General features: G+C 32.3%; 1 protein-coding gene across 1 annotated transcript in view; it reads right to left on the reverse strand.

The window, feature by feature from the left end:
• Window positions 1–822: 822 nt before the first annotated feature.
• The window catches only part of LOC145832936 (uncharacterized), a 96,162-nt gene continuing 70,814 nt past the window's right edge, over window positions 823–26,170 (reverse strand). Inside the window, exons 126-181 of the mRNA XM_082940138.1 lie at window positions 25,825–25,975; window positions 25,460–25,575; window positions 24,945–25,125; window positions 24,302–24,435; window positions 23,749–24,003; window positions 23,066–23,204; window positions 22,547–22,671; window positions 22,167–22,353; window positions 21,783–21,907; window positions 21,431–21,539; window positions 20,946–21,121; window positions 20,563–20,725; window positions 20,129–20,244; window positions 19,586–19,739; window positions 19,031–19,170; window positions 18,765–18,870; window positions 18,309–18,463; window positions 17,810–17,966; window positions 17,527–17,672; window positions 16,887–17,256; window positions 16,511–16,641; window positions 16,194–16,336; window positions 15,575–15,740; window positions 15,180–15,320; window positions 14,445–14,591; window positions 14,182–14,285; window positions 13,817–14,027; window positions 13,395–13,564; window positions 12,853–13,079; window positions 12,469–12,645; window positions 12,033–12,175; window positions 11,746–11,817; window positions 11,314–11,435; window positions 10,919–11,100; window positions 10,416–10,595; window positions 10,144–10,277; window positions 9,692–9,889; window positions 9,135–9,370; window positions 8,514–8,729; window positions 7,839–7,955; window positions 7,405–7,552; window positions 7,071–7,234; window positions 6,604–6,918; window positions 6,096–6,275; window positions 5,627–5,780; window positions 5,268–5,338; window positions 4,722–4,944; window positions 4,504–4,530; window positions 4,238–4,350; window positions 3,984–4,062; window positions 3,425–3,616; window positions 3,003–3,155; window positions 2,464–2,679; window positions 2,087–2,200; window positions 1,479–1,596; window positions 823–1,002 (exon numbers count right to left, since the gene is read on the reverse strand). Of these exons, the coding sequence (XP_082796264.1) occupies window positions 957–1,002; window positions 1,479–1,596; window positions 2,087–2,200; window positions 2,464–2,679; window positions 3,003–3,155; window positions 3,425–3,616; window positions 3,984–4,062; window positions 4,238–4,350; window positions 4,504–4,530; window positions 4,722–4,944; window positions 5,268–5,338; window positions 5,627–5,780; window positions 6,096–6,275; window positions 6,604–6,918; window positions 7,071–7,234; window positions 7,405–7,552; window positions 7,839–7,955; window positions 8,514–8,729; window positions 9,135–9,370; window positions 9,692–9,889; window positions 10,144–10,277; window positions 10,416–10,595; window positions 10,919–11,100; window positions 11,314–11,435; window positions 11,746–11,817; window positions 12,033–12,175; window positions 12,469–12,645; window positions 12,853–13,079; window positions 13,395–13,564; window positions 13,817–14,027; window positions 14,182–14,285; window positions 14,445–14,591; window positions 15,180–15,320; window positions 15,575–15,740; window positions 16,194–16,336; window positions 16,511–16,641; window positions 16,887–17,256; window positions 17,527–17,672; window positions 17,810–17,966; window positions 18,309–18,463; window positions 18,765–18,870; window positions 19,031–19,170; window positions 19,586–19,739; window positions 20,129–20,244; window positions 20,563–20,725; window positions 20,946–21,121; window positions 21,431–21,539; window positions 21,783–21,907; window positions 22,167–22,353; window positions 22,547–22,671; window positions 23,066–23,204; window positions 23,749–24,003; window positions 24,302–24,435; window positions 24,945–25,125; window positions 25,460–25,575; window positions 25,825–25,975 (8,735 nt within the window). The 3' untranslated portion in view covers window positions 823–956. The remainder of the gene's footprint in view (window positions 1,003–1,478; window positions 1,597–2,086; window positions 2,201–2,463; window positions 2,680–3,002; window positions 3,156–3,424; window positions 3,617–3,983; window positions 4,063–4,237; window positions 4,351–4,503; window positions 4,531–4,721; window positions 4,945–5,267; window positions 5,339–5,626; window positions 5,781–6,095; window positions 6,276–6,603; window positions 6,919–7,070; window positions 7,235–7,404; window positions 7,553–7,838; window positions 7,956–8,513; window positions 8,730–9,134; window positions 9,371–9,691; window positions 9,890–10,143; window positions 10,278–10,415; window positions 10,596–10,918; window positions 11,101–11,313; window positions 11,436–11,745; window positions 11,818–12,032; window positions 12,176–12,468; window positions 12,646–12,852; window positions 13,080–13,394; window positions 13,565–13,816; window positions 14,028–14,181; window positions 14,286–14,444; window positions 14,592–15,179; window positions 15,321–15,574; window positions 15,741–16,193; window positions 16,337–16,510; window positions 16,642–16,886; window positions 17,257–17,526; window positions 17,673–17,809; window positions 17,967–18,308; window positions 18,464–18,764; window positions 18,871–19,030; window positions 19,171–19,585; window positions 19,740–20,128; window positions 20,245–20,562; window positions 20,726–20,945; window positions 21,122–21,430; window positions 21,540–21,782; window positions 21,908–22,166; window positions 22,354–22,546; window positions 22,672–23,065; window positions 23,205–23,748; window positions 24,004–24,301; window positions 24,436–24,944; window positions 25,126–25,459; window positions 25,576–25,824; window positions 25,976–26,170) is intronic.

The following is a 26,170-nucleotide window of genomic DNA, read 5'->3' on the forward strand; positions in this document are numbered from 1 at the left end:
ATACAATTTATTCAACTTTATTATATATAAACTTCTACACTTAGCTTGCTGTCTGTTTGGGCTTCATTTTGAATATAATACATCTTTAAACAACCTTATAAAATTTACCACAATGTTTTTAATGATTTTATTTATGTTTGAGTCTTATTTAAGTTTTCTTTAAAGGTAGCTTAGAAATCTTAGCAGAATGAAGCCCAACAAGACAAATATATGTTAATGGTATAAAACAAAGTTACAGTTCTATGAGTAGAAAGTGCTAGTCTGAACTTGTGCAAAATTCAATTAATATCTAAAGCTTAATGTTGTTCAAGTATTCAAAATTTTAATAGTAACAAAAGGGCTCAACAATTAATAAGTAGAAAATATAGAATCAAAAGACAAAACATCATGGTTTATTTAAAATATCTAAAAAAACTTAATTTTCTTATATTCAACTAGTCTGACTGGTTACCCTGGCAAAAAATACTAAGTTTATCTATTATTCATCATACACATAAAACAATTACAACTGTATTAAAAACTAAATTACTAGGTTATAACATTACACTAGAGAGGCATTTTTGTACAGATATTTTTAATATCTTTTTATTTAAAAATTAATTTTTCACTAACTTTTTTTTATACATTTAATCACTTTTTAAGCTATGTTACGATTTGATTTCAAATTAGTTTTGAATAAACGTCTTGTTTTTGTATAGCGTTAAAGAAAGTTTCTTCGTACACATGGTCGTAGTACCAATTATTTGAACGCTGTTTTAGTCTATAAACAAACAATATCTACCTGAAAACTACATTTAAATAACTTGAGTTTATAATCCATATTACAGTTTATTAGTGTTTAAGCGAATTAGTATAAAAATAAAATCTTAAAAAATGTTTTATCAGTATTTCTTTTGTATTTTCCAAGCTTGGCCCTTTATAGCGTACATTGAATTTTTTTAAAGTTTTGTTTTTTTTCAAGCTTGTCCGGCTTCTGCAGCTGCCGGAGAGTAACTTCCTTGCCTGTAAAAGTAAAACGTTATTGAAAAAAATTAAAATGAAAAACTAGAGTTTTTAAGAACTTTGTTTATGTGCAAACACTAGCTAAAAACTTCAATACAAAAAAATGCACAAAGATATAGTTGTATAAATAGATAGAAAATACGTTGTAAGCCACATTTACCATCATGAAAGCCTTTAGCTAAAACAATGATAACAGTTTGCTTTAAAAGATTTTAAAACTTTAAGCTTCTTTTATTCGACAAATGTTCTTGTATGCACATTTATAAATACTACTTACAACGTCTTATTGATTACAAACAACTCAATTTGTAGCTTTTACGTATGACGTCACAAACAAAACAAAATAAACAATTGTAAACAAAAATAATAAAAGTGTATAACTCACTATATAGATTTGATATGTGACATAACATATATGAAACAATAAATAGTTATTAATATCAAACGTGTATATATTTATATACAAATAAACTCACTTTGTAGCTTTTATGTATGACATCACAGACAACGCGACAATGGCGACCAATAGGGCGACAGCAAGCGCGATCAGCAACCAGCCACTAGGTGGACCTACTGTTGACGGCTCCTTAAATCCTGTGAATTTGTTTGGATGTTACTTTTTGTAATTATAAATTATCAAACAAAAAAATTGTAGTACTAGTTTAGCTAACTTTTCTTTTTTGTTGATAATAACAAGTTGTTATTCGATTAACTTTAAAGGGAAAAACTAAAATTTATTTTCTATATGTTTAGTAGAAAAGTTGTTTTACATTGTTTATTTCATTCTAACTATTTCCTTATCACAGAAAAGTTAAGGTCCGTATACTCACTATCATTTAAAATAAAGAAAAAAATAGTATACTAGTACACTAATTTTCTTCTATGGCAAAAAAAAAAGAGTTTTACGTAAATTAGTAACCATTAAATGAAACAAAACAAATAATTTTATTCATAACTTTTAACTACATTGTATACGAACCAACAAATTAGTTTACTGTTTTACTTTTGCACGTATCTGCTGCAAAAAAAAAAAACACACGAAACGTATTAAACAGTAATTTTTTTTCAAATAAAACAAACTCACTAGTAGTGACGTCAGCTGTCGTGTTCAACTGCTGAGTGGTTATTTCAGGAACTGTGGTGGCCTCAGGTATCGTAACTGGTACGGTTGGTTCGACTTCAGTCCAAGGTGGTAGGACTGTTGGAAAAACAAGCAATTAGAAAAAGTTAAACAAAGCTTTTGTACAGAGAGAAACTTAAATTAAACAGTTTTTTGTCATATATTTTTGAATAAATCTATAAGCTTAGTACTTCCAAAAACTGTTTTCACAAGTTTTAAGTTGAACCAAAAAGTGTAAAACCAATCGTTTTAAAATTATGTTTTTCTGATAAATAACTAAAACTTTATTTCAAATACGACAATAATTAATTGTTTTTTATGTTGTTTTGTTCACAACTCACCGTATATCTGAGTGTCGCACAGTTCGATCGTGTCACCGATTTCCGCGCCCGCCGCCGCCGCCGCCTTCACTTTCCGCATGATCGCCCTCGCCTCCTGGTGGTGGTTCCTCCTCGTCACGATCTTCAGCAACACTTCCTCGCTCGACCTCAAAGCCGTTCTGTAGCTCACGAGCGATCTCATCGATCCGGATCCCTCGCCGGATCCCTCCCCGGATCCTGGTTGAATGTCGAATGTTATTAATTTAAACGACGTTGTAAACATAATTATGTTTTAGATAGTAGATGTTATGGAAGGAAAATTGTTTACAGGCTGTTGCTTGTACTATTAGTTTTATCACAGTTTTGTTATTAAGCTGTAGGAGTATTTTTTATTTGACGAAAGTGAGACTTGTGAATACTCTTAAGTTTTTGCAGTATGTTAAACAACTTTAAAATAAAGTTAAAGAAAATACTTGTTTAAATTTTTTCACGTTTAAACAACCACGTTTATTGGAATAAAAATGAACTTGGAATTTTTGCAGGAAATATGGAAAACAAACCTCCTTTGTCGACGTATTCGCACGAACTCATAGTGAGATCGCAGTAGAGCTTGATGAAGCCCGCCCACTCGTCGTAATGATGATCGTGCACTTCGACGCTCTCAACGTCCAATATCAATCTCAACTCTTCCAACGATTCCAGCAAGTCCGTTTCTGTGGAAAGTAATTAAATGTAGCTCGAAAGTTTTGAAAAAATATGTGACAAACATGCTCAAGTTCGCATGGCTTATAAACGTTCTCTAAAGTTTTTTTACTAAAAAAGTCTTTTACACAGTTCACATCGGTGATATTTTGATCTGAATGACGAAGTATTTCGAAATAATTGAAAAGATTTTGTGCAATCACCGATTTAAAACATATTCATAGCTTTATCAACAACGCAAGTTAAGTGTGAACTCCAACTCGTAGTTTCAAAGTCAAACCGTTCTTGTATCTGATGTTGATCTTCGAGTACAGGACCCTCTTTTCTCCCAGCGTCAGGTTAGGGAAGGTTTCGTTCCCAGGTATGACGTCACCGGAACCTTCACCTGATCCTGAATATCCTGAAAACACTTCGGATGATCCCTGCAGCTTCGACACGATCTCATCGGCAGTATCTTCCAATGCGGCCGATACTGGAATAAAAAAATATATTTTCTGCAACTTTAATCTGATTTCGTTGTTTAAACAAAAGAATAGTTTTTGAGTTATTTTTTTTAAGTCAAACTAAATTTTTGAAACTTTTCATGTACGTTTTGTTAGTTGTTTACACTGTTAATAGTTAAAAAGTTTCCATCTGTGAATTTTAAATTATATATCATTTTTCTAATACTACGTTAGAGTTAATACAAATACTTGAATATATTTAAAAATTTTAAATTAGTTAAGAGTTTAGTTTTTATCTGGTGTACGAATTTTTAAAGTTTTAGTCTCATACTGAAATAGTCGTAATGTAACTTTTGTTTGAAAAATATTGAGTCAAAACTTCTAATCTAATCAAACCTTTCAAGTTGAAGTGAATTTTGCTGGAAGTTCTCGTAAATGGCTCGTTGTAAGCGTACTCAATTACCATTCCTTTGTGCTGAAGAAATTCAAAGATTATTAAAAAGTTCAATACGTTCTTTACTTTTATGTTAAACAGTATACATAAATGACGGTCCTACTCAAGTAGTACTGATGTAGTCAAGTTATATTTTTATGTAATTATTGAAATAATTCCTTAAAGTTTAAATTTAATTTTACAACTATGAACTAACCGAAGGCAAAGTTTCAGTTTTGTTTCCACCGAAATCAATAAAATCGTCACTGATCCATTTGTCAATGACGTCCTTTGTATTTTCCTCTTCGCTTATAAAGTACCCATCATACACTGAAAATTTTAGTAGGTTGATTATTTGTAGTCTATATTTTCTAAATTATGCAATTAAAACGTAAGAGTTTATATATAAAACTAAGCCACTAGGAACCAGCACATACAGATATTCATACAACTATAAACAATAACAAATAAAACAAAACTCACTTTTATCAGGAATGAAAGGTCCAGGAACTGCAAAAAATAAAAACATCAAAAACTTGTTCAAAGCTTTAAAAAACAAAACAAAAAATCAACACTAGTTTAATAACAAGTTTACAAAAGCAACGTTAAAGTAGCAATTATAGTATTTTAATTTGGATTGAAATGTTAACAATATTTATATATATATTTGCTTCATATTCTAACTATGATGTCACACTCACCTCTGACGTGCACCGGTGACGTGATGTCGTCAAAACCCCCTGTGACGTCATCATCCTCGTCCTCCGTGATCAGCCACAGGTTGATGTTCTGCTCTATGACGTCATCGTTCGCAGCGTCGCCGGTGGAAACTCTGTACGTCACGCTTGGCTTGTCGGCGTCGATTTCGAGAGAGTCGATGACGTAATGCGAGAGACCCGATCTCTCGTCCAACAGCTTCTTGCCCTGAAAGTGAAATTAATGTTTTAGCTTATAGTATGATTATACATTGAATTTAGAGAGAAACTTTTTTACTTTTGGTTGATTTTAAATTTTTAGGAACTTTAATATTGTGTTCTTTTTAAGTATTTTACTCATACTTCATTTTGTTAGACAACTAAATTGTTAATTAGTTTGTACTTTTTGTACAGCAGCTTAAGAACTTTGTTTATGGCTTAGTTTTATTTGTCAGTGAACCAAAAATATTTTAATAAAATTTATTATTTAATTTAGCAAGGTTCCAAAAAAGAAAAACCCGGTAAAAAAAGTTTTTACGAACTATAACTTACAGTTTCTATTGAAGCATATTTCTCAATAGCTGATGGCTCAAACCGAATTTCAATATCAAACCTCCTAAGTGCTGTAAAAATATATATGTTTTCAGTAAAAGTAAAGTTAGTTCAACTTTTTACTAAGAACACATTGATTGGCTGTAGGATAATAACAAAGCAAAATTTTACTTTTGTGTAATAAGTTATAAAAAAAGTATACTCCTTTTAAAGCTTGTATGAAAAGCTTCAAAACATAACTCGTTGTTTTGAAAACAAGTATCATTGTTTACTTTGCTAATGATAATACATCTACCATTTTATTTAAAACTTATACAAGAAAAAAACAGTTTCAATCTTTATTTTGTCACATTACAAACCTTGCACGGTAGAATCCGGGTACTTTTCGTTTACTTCAACCGGATCGAATCCGGGAAGAACGTTCAAATGAGCAAGCAGTTGATCTTCTTCTGTGTGTTCGAAGTAAATCACTCCGTTGTTGATCGCAGGGTCCATCAGCAAATACTTGTCGATCTGAGCAATTTATTTCGTTATTTTGTTGTTTAAATCGCACTACTGATGAGAGAGTACCACGATAATTTAACAGTTGTAATGTTGTTGTTGTTAAAACTTTTATCATTTAACAACATACGCTTATGAGACTTAAGGTATCAAGACATGTTGTCTTGGAAATTTGTTTAACCAATGTAACTAAAGATGCACGAAAATAATAAAGTAAAAGTCTCAGCTTGAGTTGTATATATAAATCTAAAACTTAAACATGACTAAACAGTTTTAAATTACAACATTCATCCTAAAACACTAGAATAAATTTTACAACAAACAAACCTTTTCAACGTATTCGGCAAGCACAAGCGGGTCTTCGGGCTCGTACAGTTTCTGAAGATCAGAATACTCGAATTCGGGGATTACCGCGGATATGATCTTCTCCTTGACTATCTTCTTGGGAGTCGTGACTTCTTGTGTTGTAATTTCGACCGTGGTCGTTGGCTCAGGTGTAGTTGCTTTCTAAAATTTAGAAATTTTATAAACTTCAGCTGAATAGAAGTATTTTAGTTTTACTTAGATACATTCGGTCTGAAAAACACACAATTAATTAAAAACTTAAACAATAGGTTTTTATTAGGTAAAAACGACTTACAAATTTTCTTGTTATACTAACCTGCGTTAAAACACTTAAACTATCAAAAACACAAAACATAAACCTAACAAAAAGCTTAACAACTTGTACTTTATACTTAGTACAAGGTCAGCCCTATGGGAAAAAATAGATAAATTAGTCACTAAAAAAGTTCAATTAAACTATAGTTATACATTTTAATCAAACAAAACTAACAGTAGTTATTTCCACAGTTGTCTCTTCCACAGTAGTAATTTCAGGGGTTGTGGGCTCAGGAGTGGTTGTCGTGGTAGCTTCAGGAGTCGTTGTTGGTTCAGGTGTTGTTTCAGGTTTTGTGGTAACCTCAGGCGTTGTTGTTATGGGTTCCGTGGTAACCTCAGACGTTGTTGTCATGGGTTCCGTGGTAACCTCAGGCGTTGTTGTCATGGGTTCCGTGGTAACCTCAGGCGTGGTTGTCATGGTTTCAGTGGTAACCATGGTAGTTGTTGGTACGGGTTCAGGAGTTGGTGGTGTTGGCTCCTCAGTGGTTACCTGTGAATGAAAAAATAAACAGTATTACTTATTTAAAAAAATTAGATAACAAAACTATTAAAACTTCGTTGTATATGGAAAAACAAGTACTTAAAAAAGTTTTCAAGTTTTCAATTTAAAATATCGATTTAAGACTTTTACAAAATACTTACCTCCTTTGTTGTTATTTCAGGAGTTGTTTCCGGTTGAGTGGTTTCCACAAAGGTTGTCGTAGCAACATGAGTGGTTTCCATGGTAGTGTCAACGAAGGTGGTTTCCTTCTGGGTTGTCATGGCAATTGTGGTGACCAGGTCCAATCTCCAATCATGAGGTCGTCCTGTGTTAATTTTTAATACAATTGCAATAAAAAACAAATTAATAAAGTTCTTGAACCTTTGGTAGATTTTTAAGCAAAAAACTAATAAACTATTTAGCACAATAAAATAAATTGTCTTTAACATTCTTCTAAAACTTTTTTACACTAAAGAAACATTTTTAACGACGAACCGATGATGCGGTATCCCCTTGTCTTGTCCGTGCTGTTGGGGCCGAAAGGAGGGTCGAAATCGTACATGAAGTTCATCGTCTGCGCCAGGATACCCGTCCACCAGGGGTGCGGAATCGATGGGGATCCCTTGGGCGCGTCCAGGTATATCTGAAATGAAAAAAAGAAAAATAAATTTCACGTTGTTGTGTGGTCTCAATGGCGTCTGCGTGCGGTTTCAAGTGTTTGAAGTATTAATCATGTTTTGAACTATAATAGGAACAAAAGTAATCTTTAAAGAGTATATCAATTGTTCATTGTTCAAACATTATTAGCCTAAAAACTAACTAATAAAAACGAACAATGTTCAACAGGTATATTTATGACGGTATAAAATAAAAAAATAAATAGATAAAATATTTAGGTTAAAATTTTACAATTACGCTAATAAACTTACTTCGACAGTAACAGTGTCGTTGTCTTGCTCTGGCTTTTTATACACTCTGTTGAAGTGAATACTTTCAACTTCACCGTCTGGATAGTAGACTTTTGGATCTTTCAAATACTTCGTGTACTGTTAGTATTGCAAAACAAATGTTACAGGGTCAGTTTATACTATTTATTTTGCAAGGTTAAAAGCTAAAGTTGAGTATTACTTTCAGGCGACGTGGAAGACATTAAGCTAACTTATTAATTAGTTTTTATGCGTACTTTTATTTACTTGCTACTTTTAATTAATTTCAGATTGCTCTTTGACGACTTTTCAGAAAACGTACCACCTTGGTTAAGTTAGAAAGCAGTTTGCTCACATTGATAAGCAACTCGTATTTAAGTTATTTGTGTAATTTTTTTATTTTCAAGCCTCGCTACCGTCCTAGAAAATTTGTTCAATTTTTAACGCGCAGAAAAAATATTATTTTTTTCTCATTGATGTACAAAATTCTTGAAATATCTTAAAAACATTTTAAATTCTGTTTGATTAAGAACTTTACTGTCGCTAAAAATCTCACTAGAACCATAGACTAACATAGTAAAGTATTTTTTTTATGAATATATCCGTGAACTAATAAACTAATCAACTTAATATAAACTTAACAAACTCTAAATTATTCAATCACAATTTCAGACTCACCGCATCCACCAGCTCCTTGACTGCTCCTTCCGGCAACTCCGTTTCGTTTTGGGGGATTACCATTTCGAACTCGGCGGTGAACAGCCTCCTCTCGTCGGGGGTAGTCCCGGCGGACGTCACTTCGTTCACGAACTCGGGTTTCCTGCCGCGGTACGGTTCCTTCATCTCGATCTCTTTGAACTTTTCAGGATCGTAGTTACGCTCTTTGATGTCCAGCTGTTAAAAGTTAGTTATGTTATTGTTGGTTATGTGATTTCTGGTATATTTTTTGAAACTTTAAGAGTTTGTTTCGGGGTCTTATTGTGTTTTTTTTTCTACCAGACTGAAATAAAAATAGTTTCGTTCAGTTATTTAAATCAAACTTTTTAACTTTTTTTGTTTAAGATGCTCAAAATTTAAAAAATATCATTATCAAGTAAATAATTTTTCTTCAAAAAGGCAGAATTAAGAATATAATTTTACTTTTTACAAAGTAAAACATTTAATTTTTGTATAGTTTTTTACATTTTTTGTATAATTACTATTAATTTGAGCTTTTCAACCATATAAACTAGCTGAAAATTTAGCAATTCTGCCATATTAAACCCGCAAACTTCATTTTTCTCACAATTCACATCAAACCTTGAAATGAGCGGTGACAACGTCCCCTGGCCCGTCCTGCAAGTACTGCACCTCCAAGCCGTCCACTCCTTCCGTGCCCTCCAACAGAACGTTTTCCAGGTACCCCTTCAGCTGGTGCTCCTTGTCCGTATCCCACTTGTACATCCTCATCCGGTCCTCGTGGTCCCTCATCACTTCCAGCTTGGCTTCGGGGTCCAACGAGACGTCCATCTTGCCGATGACTGCGACCGTTTTGGCTGCAAAGCGAAAGTGACAAGTTGTTAACTGAGTTAACTATTGTTTTGGATGAACAACTTTTTAAAATTGTTTACCATGCAATTTTTGTGTTTAGTCTATAAACAGTCTATAAATGTAAATACTTTAATAAAAGGGTTTTGTCTACAACGACAATAAAAGTGTAATGCTCAAAGTTTAGTTTTGCTTTTCTTCTTGTATTTTACATATTGTCTTACAGTACTACTACTTTGTTTTTAAGTTGAAATAAAAAAAAAACGAATAACAGACGGTATTACCGCATAAATGTTGATGAAAGAAAAATAAATTAAAAACTATTTTACCTTCTTCGTTGTCTTCTACATAATTGCTGTAGGGGTATGTGGTTATGTTCGCGTTGCTATTGTTAAGGGTAAGCACGTCTGGTACGTTGCCGTAGTAACCGCTTCCTTCGGGGTCCGAAGAACCTGACCCCTCGAATCCCGATCCTTCCATACCACTTCCTGAATTTCCGCTTCCGAGGAACATTGGGTCGTAGAAATCTAAAAATAAAAATGAAAATAATCTTCTGTGACTGGGAAAATTAGAAAAGTTTAAAGCTCAAGCGTGAGGAATTTATAATAAAAATGCTTTTGTACTTTACGTACTTAATAAATTCATTTCTTTCTTTATTACTTATATTTTATCGTAACATATCTATTTCAGTTTTACATACAGAATACTTTCAACTTTGTATAAGTAGTTGTTTCCTATCATTGTTTACAACAAATTCGTATTAATTGGAGCTGTGGCTTACTGTAAAGTGTGTAGTTCATCTTGTTGTTCAATTCAAAATGTCTTCTGAGCTCCTCAGTCAATTCAAACGGAGTGAAATGATGTTTTTTATCCACCACAACCTTTCCAATCATCTTATTGAGTTTGTGGTCGAACCTTTCAATTGATTATAAGAAACTTTTTTAATTGATACAAAAATAAAAGATACAAAAACGTTAGTTGAAGAATTGCTTTATTAACGTGTCAAATATTTGTATAAAATTACTAAAGATCACAAGGTACTATATGTTTCACCTCAGGAACTCAACACTCTTGAACAGTCCGGATTTGAACGTTTTGAGCAAGTCGTTAAGTTGTTCGCTCAACTCGTTCTTGGAGCTCTTTGAGAGCTTGATCTTTTTGATGTCTTCAAGAAGATCAGTTTCAAAGAAAAACTCGCGATCCACATCGATTCTAACTGTGCTTTGTATGTACCTGCAACACGTTGAGAAACTAAGTCTCAGGCACTTTATAACAAAAGTTCTTTAACTTAAACTTCTACTACTTTAGAACAACCATAATAAAAAGTATAACTTAGCCTCAAAATTGAGCTATTTGTTGTTAATTGATATTTGTTTGTTTCATTTTGATCAACCGAAAAAATGTAAATGATGTTATACTTTTTGAAAGCACGTTTAGCTATTAAAAGTTTTCAAGTAGGTTTACAATTGATAACGAAAATACAAAGCTACAACATGTTTTAGTTTGTAATTTTTTCAACCGGATCAAATTAATAAAATGTGAAACTTCAAACGCACTGTGGACGATTTTTCTTGTAGTTGTCCAGCAAAAAAACGTCCACGAGCACCCGAGGGTCTTCCAAGTCCGTCTCCACATCGAAATACTTCATGACCGTTCTTCCGTTGTAAGGCCCGAAGTATTCGGGTTTCGGCGCCACGAAGTAATGGCTGAGAAGGTACGGAACAATGTGATGCTCCACCTGACAAAAAAAACGTTATTTTGTTGTTTTCATAAAACAACACTCTTGAGCGTCTTGTTGTTGAAAAATAACGTTCTCACACTACAAAAGCGTTGTGTCAGGTTAAACTTTTTGATCAACAGTTTACCAGTTTGGTATTTTTGATCGTCGCCGGTCAACTAGCATCAACTTGATAAAGAAAAAATTTACCTTTAAATACTTTGTAACACTCACTTCATATTTAGCGTTTCTGTAAGTTGCGTTGTAAACTTGAGAAGTTTCGTTGTTGGAAACTTGGTACATTTGGTCGTTATCCAACGTTACATCGCTCGTCACAAACTCCCCATTGTACACGCCTTTTAAAAAAACGAACATTGTTTACACATAACATGCAGTTTAATAACGAAAAAGATTGTTATATATATATATATATACATAGTATACTTTTGTGGCTGAGAGCAGTTATTTTAAGTTTTTAATAATAAGACGTTGTGTACTACGCGTTTAAAAAACATGTATTTGATTAGTTGTTTTCGAATGCTTTTAGTGTATTGTACAATATGACACCATCGGCCATAAAACCTTGTAATTATACTTGGTCGAAAAAACAAGAGTAACTCTGTACGAAACGTATGTTATTGTTTTACGAAAAATTTTAAAACTAACTTGTGACAAACGGGTAAGTCCCGACCATTGTGGAGATCTTGAAGGTTCCCGGTATTATCTTCATCGTTGTGTCTTAAAATATTACATATACATTTTTTTATGCTTATGGTATACTGTTAGCGATACGGGCATAACTTTCAAGATGTAGTACAACAAAATGTTAAAGCTTTATAAAAAATAAGTTGGTTTAAATGTGCTTGTAACAAAGCTCACAAAATTTGAAATTTCAAAGAAAGTGTTGATTAAGTGCGCAAACGGCGTTTATAGTGAACTGATATGAAGCTCACTTTCATCTTTGACTTGTTCCAGCAGTTCGTTGATGACAGGCGCCAGGTTGGTGTAAGTCGAGGCGTCGTCGAACGCGCATTCCACTGCGAAGAAAAACAACTTCTGCTCGTCGAAATCTTTCCCTGGGATCGGCAGTGGAGTCCTGTTAGCAGTTAACATTCTTGTTGCATTTAAAGTCTTTTAACTAAAATATACAGGAACTGTGTCAGTTGGATAATATAAAACAATATTATTACTTGTGCTGTTTCAAGCCGCTTATAAGCTTTCATTTACTGTATATCTTATATCAAAAACTAGACTATACAGTCTATACGTTCTTACCTTTTATAACTAACAAACTTAAATATCATTCCATATGGAATCAAACCGTGTTTAGAAAAGTTACCAGCTTAAGTTATACTCAAACAGCGAAAACATGTAAGCAGCAAAACAAACTGGAAATGGTCGATCCATCTGACCGTGATGCCGTCTCTTCCGTCCATCCCAAGCTCCTGGTACCTTCTGACGAGGCGTTCCGTGTAATCGAAGAACTCCCTCCTGTCTTCGTAACCCGTCACCGCTCCTTCTCCCACAAACATTCTTTCCACGTTGGAAGCTTGCACTCTCGAGACGCTGCAACGACGTCAGAGTTTTATAACTTTAAGTTTTCAAGTTAAAGTAAGGTTACGTTTACGACTGAACGCGCTAAGTCTTGGATGCAGTACAAGACGCGTCTTGTAAGCAACTTTTATGACTTTTAACCCGCGCGTTTAACACGTTGTCGTATGTTGTGGGTGAAAGTTTAAAGAAATTTAATTTATTGTTTATTCATCATATTACCTCACGTTAAGATCGGTATCGTTGAGTTTCGTTTCCGCGAACTCCATCAGTTTCTCCTCCACAATCGCCCTCGACTGCACGAGCGGTGCATCTGTGTGAATTTTTACCTGGGCGCTGAAATCTTTCATGTTTTCTTTCTTAACCTTCAAGTGGTCACGGACCGGCTCGAAGTAGTCGATTTGCACCGTCGATTGGCTCAAAAATTCTTCGCCCAGCGCCATCCTTATCTGCGACGTTAACAAATAAATTAAAATTTTTGTAAAACTGTAAAAAAAAATCTGTTAAAACGGTTATTGTTGTATGGATCAAAATTACTAGTTTGGATTGAGTTTAGTTGAATAATTAAACAATTTACTCTACTTTTTTAATAAAACTAAACATAAGCAAAAATATAGATCTAAAAACATTAAGGTTCAAAAACATTACCATGTGTTGCTCTAGTAAGATTTGTTTAAAAACTCATAGTAATATTTACTGCTTGTTTTGAAAAGACAAAATATTCAGGTTGGATGCGTATACAACTGTAAAATGCACAGACTCACCATTTGTTCAATGTCTTCTTTTTGCTGTTTGAAGTATTCGCTGTCTGGATCCTTGAACAAATCAATCATGTCTCCACCTTCAGGTAGCTTTCCATCGTCAAAAGTGAACTCTATCTTCACATTGAAGTTGTTGGTCAGGTTCTCAGGTCTCAGGATTTCAGGTTTTGTGACTGTGAAAAAATTCAAGACCGCATTGAGTACTATATTTTTAATTAAGTTCACAGTTTATACTAATAGACTTTAGTTAGGTTATTAAATAAGGTTAACCCCAATTCTCTAAGTAAAAATTGTTGAAAAAAAAATCTCAAAGTTTCAGTTAATGTGACTGAATGAAAAATACTAGTTTAAAAAGAAAAATTAAAACAAGTATGCCTATAAAATATAGTTTTTTTAAGACTAAATATTTTTTTTTGTACACTCACAGTATATCTCGATATTTTCGAGCTTGTTTTCCTCATTTCCATCTTGTTGTGATGTCATAATCTCGTTCAATTCTTCCTCCAACAACCTTGGCGTGACGTCATCGTACTGATCCAGTTGCACGTCGAAAGTGATGACGTCATTAACAATCGGATGACCTGCGAAGTTGCTGACGTCGCCGATCAAATCTCGTGCGTCAAATATTGATGACATCTAAAAAAAGTTGGTTTTGGAAAAAGCTATAAACTAAATTTTCAAAGTATTCTGTTTTCAGGTTTAAACGATTTCTACTTAAACTTTACAGATAACTGTTGGAATATAAAAATTTAAATGAAGTCGTGCAACAAAAACTTTAAAGACTACTGACTTTTTGCTTAACATCTTCAATATCTCCATTGAAATCTCCGACTAATACTTTTCCGAGATACTTTCTTGAAATTCCGACATCTAGTGTTTCTTTTACCATTGGTACTAAAAATATAGATACAAAATGTCTATTATTTTTATTGTGATATTTTGCAGAAAATTTTGATTTAAATAAAAGATCAAATAAAGTAAAAAGAAATCTGTTAACTTAATTTGTTAGTTCATAAGTTTCGTATATGTGACTTATATATAAATCAAGCAAACTTTTAAAGTAGTCTCTTATTTCATCTTCAATCTGTTGCCTCTGCACTCTCAGCGGGTGCACATCGTCTTTCACACCGATGGTCATGTGCGCCATCAACGTAGAAGTCCAGTTTCGACTCGATTCGTAGTATTCTACTTGACTGTCGTCTGTAAAAAAGTTGGTATACTCAAATATTTGCATTGAAAGTTGTTTGCACGCAAAGTATTTTTAGAACAATTTTCGACTGTATTTGTAATAATAATACATTTTTTAATTTATTTGCAATGTTTAGTTTGACAGTATTGTAAAACTAAAAAGTAAATTTTTTAAATTTAAAAAACAAAAACCTATTTATACAATTGGAAAATCGGATTGGAGAAATATAAAAATTAAATACTTATTGGTGTTTTTCACATTTAAAGGTATATATTTTAATATATTCTATTGACTGTCGTCTGTAGATAAATATCATTATACCTAAGTATGAACTACTAGTAAGAATTTAACTTTTTTTTGTTTACAATTTTCAATTTAGATTAATTTGCTTGAAAATGATTCGTTTTACTTAACTTGAAAGTTGTCCTTTAGAAGAAGAACAGAAAAATAACATTAACGATTAGAATAACAATTACCATATTTGTGAGATTTAGATTGATTTAGATATGTATCAGTACACTTTATGAGTGAAAAAATTATTAAAGCAAATTGATACAGTCGTGCATTAATAAATAATCAACAATATTTTTCTAAGAAACCGATATTAAGTAATTCATGATCGGTGGTGGACAACAAAGCTTCTTTCAAGGTAGCGCTGCTGAGCAGTAAATCTTCTGAATTGTCCTTCTTCATTATCGATCTGATCTGTTGAGGTGTGAATCCCATCATCTTTATGGAGGCTGTTTGAAAATAATGACCTTAAGATTTCTGCACACTGTTTGTGCATGTAGCTACGTTAAGATTTAAATGTAGCTTCGGAAAAAATATTATAAATACATTGTTTTGTTATCGTTTTATTTTTTTAATGAAACTATACTTAACAACTACCAAAAACTTGATAAATTTATTTACAAAAATAGTACAATATCATTAAGCTTTTAGCACAAGCTAAAAACGAAACAATTTTTAGAACGGAATTAAAGTTTATTATTACCTTGCACGGGCAACCCTTTCACCACATTGAAAGGTTTGACGTCAACCACATCGAATTTCAGTTTGAAGGAGTTTCTCTTCAGAGTCCTGATTATGTTGGTTGGCGAAGTGTCGAACTCAGACTCGGAAGACTCCAGTATCAGGTTGATCATGTCAGTGTCGTTTTCCTGAATTTAAAATATAAAGTTTAGATGGATATGTTAATGGTTTAAATAAATTTAAAGTTTTAAATTTACTATATATTTCAGTGTACTTACAATGTGTAGAATTAAAACATCGTACTAAATTGACAAACAAGAACACATAAAACTGCACAAAAGTTTGTTTAATTAAGTCTTACTATTCTATTAAAGTTATTCTTTTCAAAATAAGTTACCATAATTTAATTGTGTAAAGTTAAACTCAGCATCTTTGTTAAGTAGCAATTGCATGTGAAAAACTCTTTGATAATTGTTTTAGCGATCACATAACAACTTACTATTCACCAAAAATTAAATTATAATTATGTTCAGAACCTGCATTTAAAAATACTTGATAAATTCAAAACTAATTATGTACCAGATAGCAGTTTTATGTAAGAAGAAACTATTTTGGTTAATAAAAAAAGTTCAGTATCTCACCGTTCTGTCGTCAAATGTAACTTTCATGTCGTATAGGGAGCTGTCCAGCTGAGACTCGACTTCCTCGATCGCCTGCTTGATCTTATCTTCTTCTTCTTTCTCCGGGTGCTTATCACTTAGTTGCACTCTGAGCTTTCTCTTTTCTGTATAAAAAAGAAAAAAAGTTTAGTTAAAGTTTTATTAGTATAATACAGTATTTGCTTGATGAACTTAACTTAATAACAAGACAACTATTATAAATAAGTGTAAGAAACTAGTTCTTATATAAACATGTATGTTTAAAACTATTAAAAAAATATTTACAATTTAAAGCTAACCTGATTTTTCAACTGCGGCATCCTTCAACGAGTCAGTATCCAAGTTTTCAAGAACTTCTTTCAGAATGTCGTCTAGTCGGTCCTTATTTGTGTTTTTGTCGAAGTTCTTCACGTCAAAGTGTATTCTTACTCTGTAAAGATATGTTTTGTGTAAAGTTGAAAACAGTTTGTTTAAATAAGCTATCATCATAGTATTTAACTTAGAGTGTTTATGACGTACAAAATTTTTAAAAGTTTGAGTTTAAATCTAAAAAATCAGAACTAGGAAAGGTTTTAAGTACAGTTACATTTTCACGCAGTGAAGAAGAAACAAATACTAACTACTGTTTTATAAAAAAACAAGTTTCATTGTACAAAAGTATCAGAATCTTTTTACCTCGAAGACATTTCTTCATCGGGCTCAAAATACAAGAACTTCAACTTGACTCCGTTCAGTTTCTCCTTCAACTGTTCTTCCGCGTCATCGAAACTCTTTGTGACGTCATTCTCTAGCTCCTTCCTCTTACTTGACTCCTTCTCGTTGACGATACTGAACACGTGTTCGGGGTCTACCCTGACGACCATGACGTAGTTGGTGGTGGTTGCCAGGCGACGCGGGGGCGGAAGGGGTGGCGATATGGGGGGAGGCACGGGCGGGGGGAACCTCGTTGAGATGTGGGGAGGGGTGGTGGGTTGAGGGGTCATGGTGGGGATGGGAGGTGGAGGGCTGATGGTGGGGGGTGGCGGTGGCAGTGTGGGGAAAGTACCTGAATCGAAAAAAAATTACAAAAAACGTGTACAAGCATGTATCTGTGTTGGTAAAAAAGTTAGTACAATGTTCGATGGCAGTTGTTGTAAAAAAGCATTGGTATATTTTCTATCAAAATTAGTTTTGAATATTTTTCTTATTGTATCAGAGTAAGTGCGGAAACAAAATAAACCAAGTTCATGATTCATGAAATGTTTAAGTTGAGTAAAACTATAAAAAAGAACTTCGTTGTAGAAGTCTACAGTACATATTTTTTGTATATTCTTACCAGTTGCGTTTAGTGCGAAAGGTTCAGATCTGGCAGTCATGTTGTTGGAATGCGTGGTGAAATACACAATAAATTTGTCACTCTTCTTTATCTTATTTATTTCTGATAATTCAACTTCTATCTCCATATTCTCTTCTTCTCTGTCTCTGTTAAAACATTAAAACATTTTTAGTATGGTCATACCACTTTATGATTATTTTCTAAAGTTATAGTTTTAAGATCAATGTTTGAGAATTTAGTTGTAGGAACTATTATTTCATTAAATATTTTTTTTTGCACTAACACAACAAAGTCTTTGAACATCAAATCTTCCTGATCTGCTTCTGTGGTGTTGTACAACTCCACGGTGTAGTAATCTTTGTCGCCAGCTGCCGGATAAATTGTAAAGTTTATGCTCGTTTCGCCTCGCTTGAACTCGGCGTTTGTCACCGGTCTAGGTTCTGTAAAGATACATTTTTTAATTTTCAAAGGTCGAAAAAAGTTTAAAGTTTGAAGCTAGTACAATTTTTTGCTACGTTAAATAATGATGAATTTTTTTTTTTGAACTTTCTGCAATGAGGTGTTCCAAAAACTAAAACTTTGTATGTTTGTTATGATAAATGATAGTTGTTAGCTTATCGTCTAAAACGACAGTAAAATGCAACGAAAACAGTTTTAAGTTATTGAAGATAATTATATTAACACTACTTACTGTTATTGTCATCACACACATTTCTATTACAGTGCAGTTAAAACAAGCTGTTTTTGAGTTTAATGAGCTAAATATTTAAAGTTTATCTCACTGGTAGTGACGTGGTCTTCGTACTTATCGGTCATTCCATTGTAGTAGGTTGGAGTGTAAATGACGTAATATTTTCTGCCGGGAATCGCAATCTCATCAAACGTAAATTCGCTGACGTCAGAATCGGTTATTGTCGTTTTTTCCAACGTTATATTCCTGTTTTATTATTGTTATATACAATAATTCGTTAAAGTTATACGAATTACATTATTATCTTTAATTGTTTTCTATCCTTAGTTCAAACTAACTTTGGTTTTTGTTTGTGATTTTATTTAAGTTATACATGTTTGTTGTTTGCTTGAAAACGATTTGTTTTGTTATTAAACTGAGAAATGCAATACATTTCAAAGCAATTTTTATAACTAAAAATTTTTTTGTTGATAAAACATTGTTCATAAAATAAACCTAATACTATAAAATATATTCTTAAAATTTTAAAGGTAAAAAATCAGCAAACTCTTCATAAGACAGCAGTTGGAATCTTGAAGATTCAACGTTTTTGTTCGGATTCCAAGTTACGTTGAGAAGTGATTTGTCCGCTTCTTTCACATTTAGTTTAATTGCTGCGAAGAAATACAAGTGTTTAAATAATAATATTATTTAAATTGAAGTACTTAACACCTAACCCGCAACTTTTAAAATATAACAAGTACACAAAACATTTTCAGTTATGAGAAAAGTATAACATTTAAAAACACAATTGAAATAGTCTGATATGTTTACCTTCATACACAGGGAATGTAGATTGTGCATTATTACCACTGCTGTGCACAGTGACAATCTTAACTTGGAAATCGCTGGCGTTCAGTTTCTTGTCAAAATTGTTAGATAGACCGTCGAAGTTAAAGTTGTAGGAAGGCGAACTGTAGAAGAAAATAAGTTTGATTGGATAGTTGTAACTATGTTTGAAAAATAAACTAGTTAGAATCTTAAGTTAGTACATTGAACAACTCTAAGGCTAAAATTTTTAAAACAAAAGTTTTAGCAAGCATAAACACGTAATAAAAAGTTGTACTTTATCATATAAAAACTATTTAGGAAAACGGTTATAACACTATCCAACATAAAAAAACACACAAATATTTTTGTAGTGATGTTTTACAAAACTTAAACTATAGCTAATATAAAAGCGACACTTTTACAAAATTAAAAAAAAAGCTTTTCTTAATAAATCTTATAAACATTTCAAAAAGCAATTTAAAGCCTAAAAACAAAACTAAACTTGAATAGTAATTACGTCAATAACTAATATCAGAGTTAAATAATAATAAAACAGACTCTGCAGTGATGGTTTGCGTCTTCATGATGGAATCGCTTGATTTTGACGTCAACATCACCTCGTAGTAAGACTTGATTCCTGGAGCGTCTTCGAATCTAACGCTGATGTGGTCGCCTTTCACGATGGCCACTGCCTTCTCCACTGGTGCTGTCACTGTTTGAAGACAGAACCAGTTTAACAAATACTCGATTAAAACAAAAGATAGTTTTTAATGTATGCAGAAAGTTAAGTTATTGAGTTAGTTTAAACTTAATTTTTTCTATTTTTTTAAACTTTACTGCTTAACAGCGGATGTTAGTAAAATACTTGGGGCTTTTGAGAACTGTAATTATATCAATTGTTATGTGATAACATTTAATTTATTTTTATTTTGGTTCACATACACAGCTTTGTAAGAATATATGTTTTAATACCTTACAAGTCATTAAAAACAACTTTTGACACACCAATACAAACTTTTTTATAATATGTACTAAAATTAAAGTTATGTGATAAAAAAATATATGAAATATGTGAAAAACAAATATTTGTTTTGAACAAACGTGTTGATTGGAACAGTTCAGCTGCAGTGAACACGTCATCGGCGTCATCTCCGGTCAACAAATCAATTTTAATTTTGTACGTGTTCCCGGGGTACAGTCCTTTTATTCTTTGAGTGCTGAAACGTATGTTAGCATGTTTAAAAAGTGTTTGATTTTGTATATGGGATGTGTTTTGTTCTTAAAAGTTTTTAAAATAATGATACAAGTAGTTTTAACTGATTGTTTAAAATAAAAAACATACACATTACTGTACTGTAAGTTATAAATGCACATTTTGACAATTACTATCGAGTTGAACTTTCGATTAAAAAGTTTACTTATAAGTAGCTGAGTTTAATTAAACGAACAATCAAAATCACTGTTTACTGTATATGACAAATGTTATATTATCAATCAAAAAAAATATATAAAATATATATCTCCATCAAACTCACACAGCATCCTGATAATCGCTTCCTCTCACCACGACCTCCTTGAAGTTGGAAGATTTCACGTTGAAAGTCCTGATCCTGTAGTCCACGTCCGTACCCGGTACCTGTTTCCATGACAACAGGAACCCGTAAGTGGATACGTCGCTCACCGTCACTGTGACGTTGTCTGTTTGGAGTAATGTTTAAATTTAATCTTACCAAAATACAAAAAAATGTTTCTTGAAATATAAACATGCAGGTTTTACTGAATTTTTTACGCTAAGAAAAACGTCAGTATTACAAACATAAAGTTTAGTTTTGTAGTAATGTAACAAGCTGTTCGAAAAACTTTCACTCAAACTTATTCTTTTACTATAATTACTTATAAATAATTTTTTTCAACGAACCGGTTCTGACGTCACGAGTTATTTTCCTTCCGACCCTTCCGCCTTCGAACAGCGCGTTCAGTTGCACCACATACGTCATGCCCGGAAGGGCGCCATCTAGCGAAACTTCTGTCACTGCTCCGTTGGGTTGCGGGGCCACGGTTGTCGTGGTAACCAGCGACACCGGGAAGGCTTTGCTGTTATTGGAGATATACGAAATGTTTTATTTTACGTTAAAAAGCGTTTTGTAAAAAACATAAAACTTGTTTACTTTTTGGAGTTTTATAAACTTTTTATTGTAAACTCTTTTGAGAAATCAGTCTATAAAATAGTGTTCTTTTTTTAAAAGTTTAAAAAGAAGAATTTGTATTATTAACAAAAAAGAAGTTTTTATTTGCCTTGTATATAGGACTTTGAAATTTTATATACACTAAAATGAAATAAACTATACGTCATTGTAAGCTAAAACGAAAGCGTTTTTGTTGAAACAGCTTGAAAAAACTTACTGTACAAACAGTTGAACATTGTACTCTACCGCTCCCTTTATGTTGATGTACGAAACATCAATTTTGTTTGTTTCCTTGTTCAGCTTGGCGTTCATTATCGTGTTTCCGTCTGTGAAAATAAGAAATTATTTTTTTTATTAAAAAAAATTTAATCACTAAAATTGTTTATTTAAAACTAGAATTCTTGAAAAAATTAATCTAATACTGTTGGTACCTCAAATTAAAATCTTGAAAATTTTGACACATATATACTCATGTGTATAATAAAACATGATTCCAAAACATTCCAGACATCAGTAAACAAAAAAACAAACAAAAAATGTACTATTAAAAAATGAATATAATTTAAAACCTGATTTTACGGGAAACTCTTCACTCTTTGTTACCAAATCACCGGCGATCGTATCAAACTGAATGAAATACTCATGGAAAGGAGAATAGTCATCGAGATCTATTCCCCAGCCCTTGAACTTCCACCTGATAATAAAATATACAATGATTTTTTTGATTTTTAGTAGCATGAAAAAAAAAACTAATAAAATATTTTTTTGTAGTTGAAACCGAAGTAAACTCATATTAGTTATGCTTAAGCCGCTTGTCAAACAACACAGTCTGAAAGATTTTTGAAAAAAAGAAAAATGAAAGAATTTAGTGCTCACATAACTGCTTTCGATGTGATTCCTTTTCACTAATAATACTTACATACTCTTTTTTAATACCAGAACATGCAACTAACGAGTCCCAGGGCCAGTCTTCGAATACCATCCGCTCCTCCACCGTGCTGATGACGTCACCGTCCTCGTTCTTCAAGCTCACTGTGACGTTGAAAGCGTCCACCTTGCCGCGAGCGTCCGGATCGGAGTAGATGTTGATCTCTCCCCGGTGGTTCATCACGGCGTCAACTGACTTAATCGCGTCGGGGTCTGTGACGTCATTGACGATTAAAACGAACAAAGTTGTTTAGTATTGTTATAAATACTTTTATGTTTTTATTAGTAAATATGTTAGACTTTACAAAATTTAGTTTTTAATTTTTCGCGCATTAATAAATTAAAGGAAAAAATAAATCTGTATTTTTTTGTTTTAACGAAATATTTTTTATACAATACAACTAACAAGTTCTTATTTTAAATTTGGTTCCGTGTTCCAAAAGACTGTTCCACGTGTTGTCTCCTCGAAACTCGTTGATCTTGATATAGTACTCGTGTCCCGGTCTCAGTCCTGTCAGCACCACGCCGGTCCTGCGAGAAAAAAGTGTACACTTTGGAGGAGCATTAAAAGGTAAAAATATGACGTCATAATCAAGTATCTTTTTATCTAAACTATGCTAGAGTTGGGCATTCCAACATTCAAAATAAAAATCATTTATACATTCACTTGATAATTAGCAAAGTTAGCATTGGAAATCATATACTGTTGAAAAGAGTATTAGTTAGGTTAATATTCTTTTAACCTAAAATACTTTAAGTAGTAATTATTTAAAGAGCGTGTTTTTTATAGACATTGCTTAGACATAACTACACAATAAAAATGTTTATTAGTTAACAAAACTTTAAAAAAGCTATTTTCTTGCACACTTAGGAAAAACTCTTAACAGTTTTTTATGATTAAAAAACCTTTATTTTTTAAACTCACTGATCAGCATCAACTTCAACTTCCTCTCTTTCATCTTGATCAGTATACGTCACCATGTGGTTCCTGCTGGCGTTTATCGGTTGCCATGACAACTTAATAGTTCTGCTGGTGACGTCATCGACTGAAGCTTTCAGTTTTTCTATTCAAGTTAAGTTTAGTCAACAAAAGTTTTCTACTTTAATTATTTTTTTTTTGTGTTGTGTTTATACCACAAAAGGTCTTGAGGAACGTTTTAAGTTGATAACTGTCGTTTGTATTGGTCAAAACTATTCTAATTTTTTACATCTATTTGAATTACTTATATCATCATACTTCTATTGTACTAACATATAAGAAAAAAATATTTGCAGAAAACTACTGATATACATTTTTCAAAGTAAAATTATTTAAAGTTTCAACAGTCTTTTAAACTTTCTCACAGACTATACACCAAAGTATATAGAAGATAAACGAAAATGATAACACAAATAGATGTTTATTAAAAAATCTTAATTTTTAAAATAAAATAAACAGAAAAATTATACTTTAAAGTTTCAAATTATACACAGTAATCCAACTAAGGAAAACGGTAATATTAGCAAAAATTTTAAAGTTTTTAGTGTAAAAATAAAAGAGTAGATATATAGAATATACAAAATAATAAAAATATTAAATAAAATAATAAATCTATACAATAAACAAACCGAGGAAAACTGTAGTGTTAGCAGAAACTTTGAAGTTCTCCGTGTAGAAAGCGTCAACCTTCAGCTTGTACGTGTCACCAAGGTACATTCCCCTCTCAATATACTCCATCGGGTCGCCAGGGTACTTGGTGGCAGACCACATCCCGTACTCGTGGTCGCCCTCCACGACGTATGACGTCACTCCGGGAATTTCCCGCCACGTGACAATGAGATCGTAGATTTCGGTGACGTCAGTAGACAATTCAACTTCGCCCACTATAAAGAAAAACACTTTTCATAACATGTTATTAAGCATTGTTGCTACATTAGTTTATACTAGGATTGGTAAAATGCTTTTTAAACTAAGTACTTACTATGTGTAATGCTTTCTAAAGAGTTATCAGTTTTTAGAATACGTTAAAACGCTATGAAGCTTTTGTTAATTTTAAACTAAGTAAAATCAATTGAGCAGCTTAGAAATAGAGAAGCCAAAGTAAGTGGAGATAAAATGCAGTTGTTGATAATTTCTACATAAATGTTATGATGGTAATTATTTATTTATGTAAATACTAACGTGGGTACACAGGGAAAACTTTAGAAGTTTCAATCAAGTTTCCGGCAACGGTCAGAACCGAAATTGTGAGGTTTTTATTTTCCAGGTCTTCAATGCCACTCAGCGGATATTTCAGTTCGTAGTCGTTTTCAGGTCTGTTCAACGAAACAAGTTAACAACTAATGAATTAATTTGATGTGCAGCAAAAATTTAGACGAATCTCGAGGTTGGTAAATTAAAAAAAGGTCTCGGCTAAATTTCAAAACTTAACAAAAAAGCAGAACAAATTGTATCAGTCAAGGCTCAAAATATTTTATTTACTTTATATTGAAAAAAATAAAGCAATATCTAAATAAAAACTTTTTGCACAATAACTTGCACATTTAGTCACTGACAACAAACCAAACATATTCTTGATTGATTTTCACATGTAAAATAGTTTATTAAACAAAAACAAAAAAAAAAACTTGCTCAAAATTTTTTGGTTCAATGACCTGGATAGCAAAAAGTCATCGAGTTGCATAACTTAATCAAAATTATAATGAGCTAAAAATTAAAAAGAATAATAATGTAATATAAATGTATGTAATATGTATGTAAATGTATGAAATGAATGTAATACACATACAAGTTATAGAAATAAAAAAATCAAAAAAATAAAAACCTGATAGATTCAGGGTTGACGGTGAACCTCCTCACTTCCTGACCGTCCACCATCAAACTGATGACGTAGAAGTCCTTCCTACCCGTCTTTTTGACGTCATCAGTGTCGATGAACAGCCTGACTGATAATTGTGACGTCACAGGGTTCAGGAGAGCGAGCGCGTTTTCCACAACAACCGGCACTGTGTGGGGAAAATATTGATTATTTTTTTTTTAAATCTAAACTGTTGTTTTGAAATTGCTATGTTTGTATCTGTTTGTAGTTAAATTTTGTAAAAATTTTTAATTGTTATCTACTTTATTGATATTTTTATTTTCAATTATGATGTTTTGATCTTATTATTGTGATAATTTTTTTTGAGTTTTTATAATAAGTAATGATCTAGCGATAAGGTAAAATTTTGACTTAAAATAAGTTTTTTATAAAGTCAGTTTGATTTGAAAAACAGACAACAAGGTAATTTGATAACATATGTTTACTTCGCTAACACATAATTAAAATGAAATATGACTAACGTGTTTGAGTGTTTATTTCGAAAGGTTTCAATTTTTCACCACTTAATTCGTTGATGGGTTGTACCACTATTTGATACTGTTCACCGGGTGTTAGTGACTTGATAGACAAGAAGACTCTGCAAATGTAACGGGATAAATTATTATAATATTTACAAATATAATAAAGTTGGCAATTAAAACAGTTCACAAAAGAATTGGTAAAATTAATGCTAGTATAAATACTTACTAAAAATAGATAATCTAACGTATTTATAGGACAATACATTTATGACGAATTTAAAGCATGTTTGACCTTTATATCGAGGGTGTTGTTTATTTTACTTTTCAAAAGTCATATACATTATCAGTATATTTTCTCAACAAACCTCTCAGTAGTGGGGAGGATCTTCTTGTCTTGCAACACGTCACCGTTCTGGTTGATGACGGTTACCATGTAGTGATGATTCTTACTCACTGGTTCATACGTCATCTGTATCGACGTCGTGTCCACCTCAACCACCGTTACTAAGAAGTTTTCTGAAAAAAAAAGATTAACAGAATACAATTTTAATTGAGCGTTTTAATGATATCAATGTGATAACAATTTTTTTCTTAAAGTATTGTAGTAAGTAAAATAACTACTAGAAAAATATTTTCTGTAAGTTTTAACAGTCTCTATCACCCACACTTTTTACTTATTTTTACAGTTTGAGAATTTAACAAAACGCTATA

The sequence above is a fragment of the Thalia democratica genome, chromosome 4 (assembly GCF_965202585.1).
Source record: "Thalia democratica chromosome 4, ktThaDemo2.hap1.1, whole genome shotgun sequence".
NCBI classification, from domain to species: Eukaryota; Metazoa; Chordata; class Thaliacea; order Salpida; family Salpidae; genus Thalia; species Thalia democratica.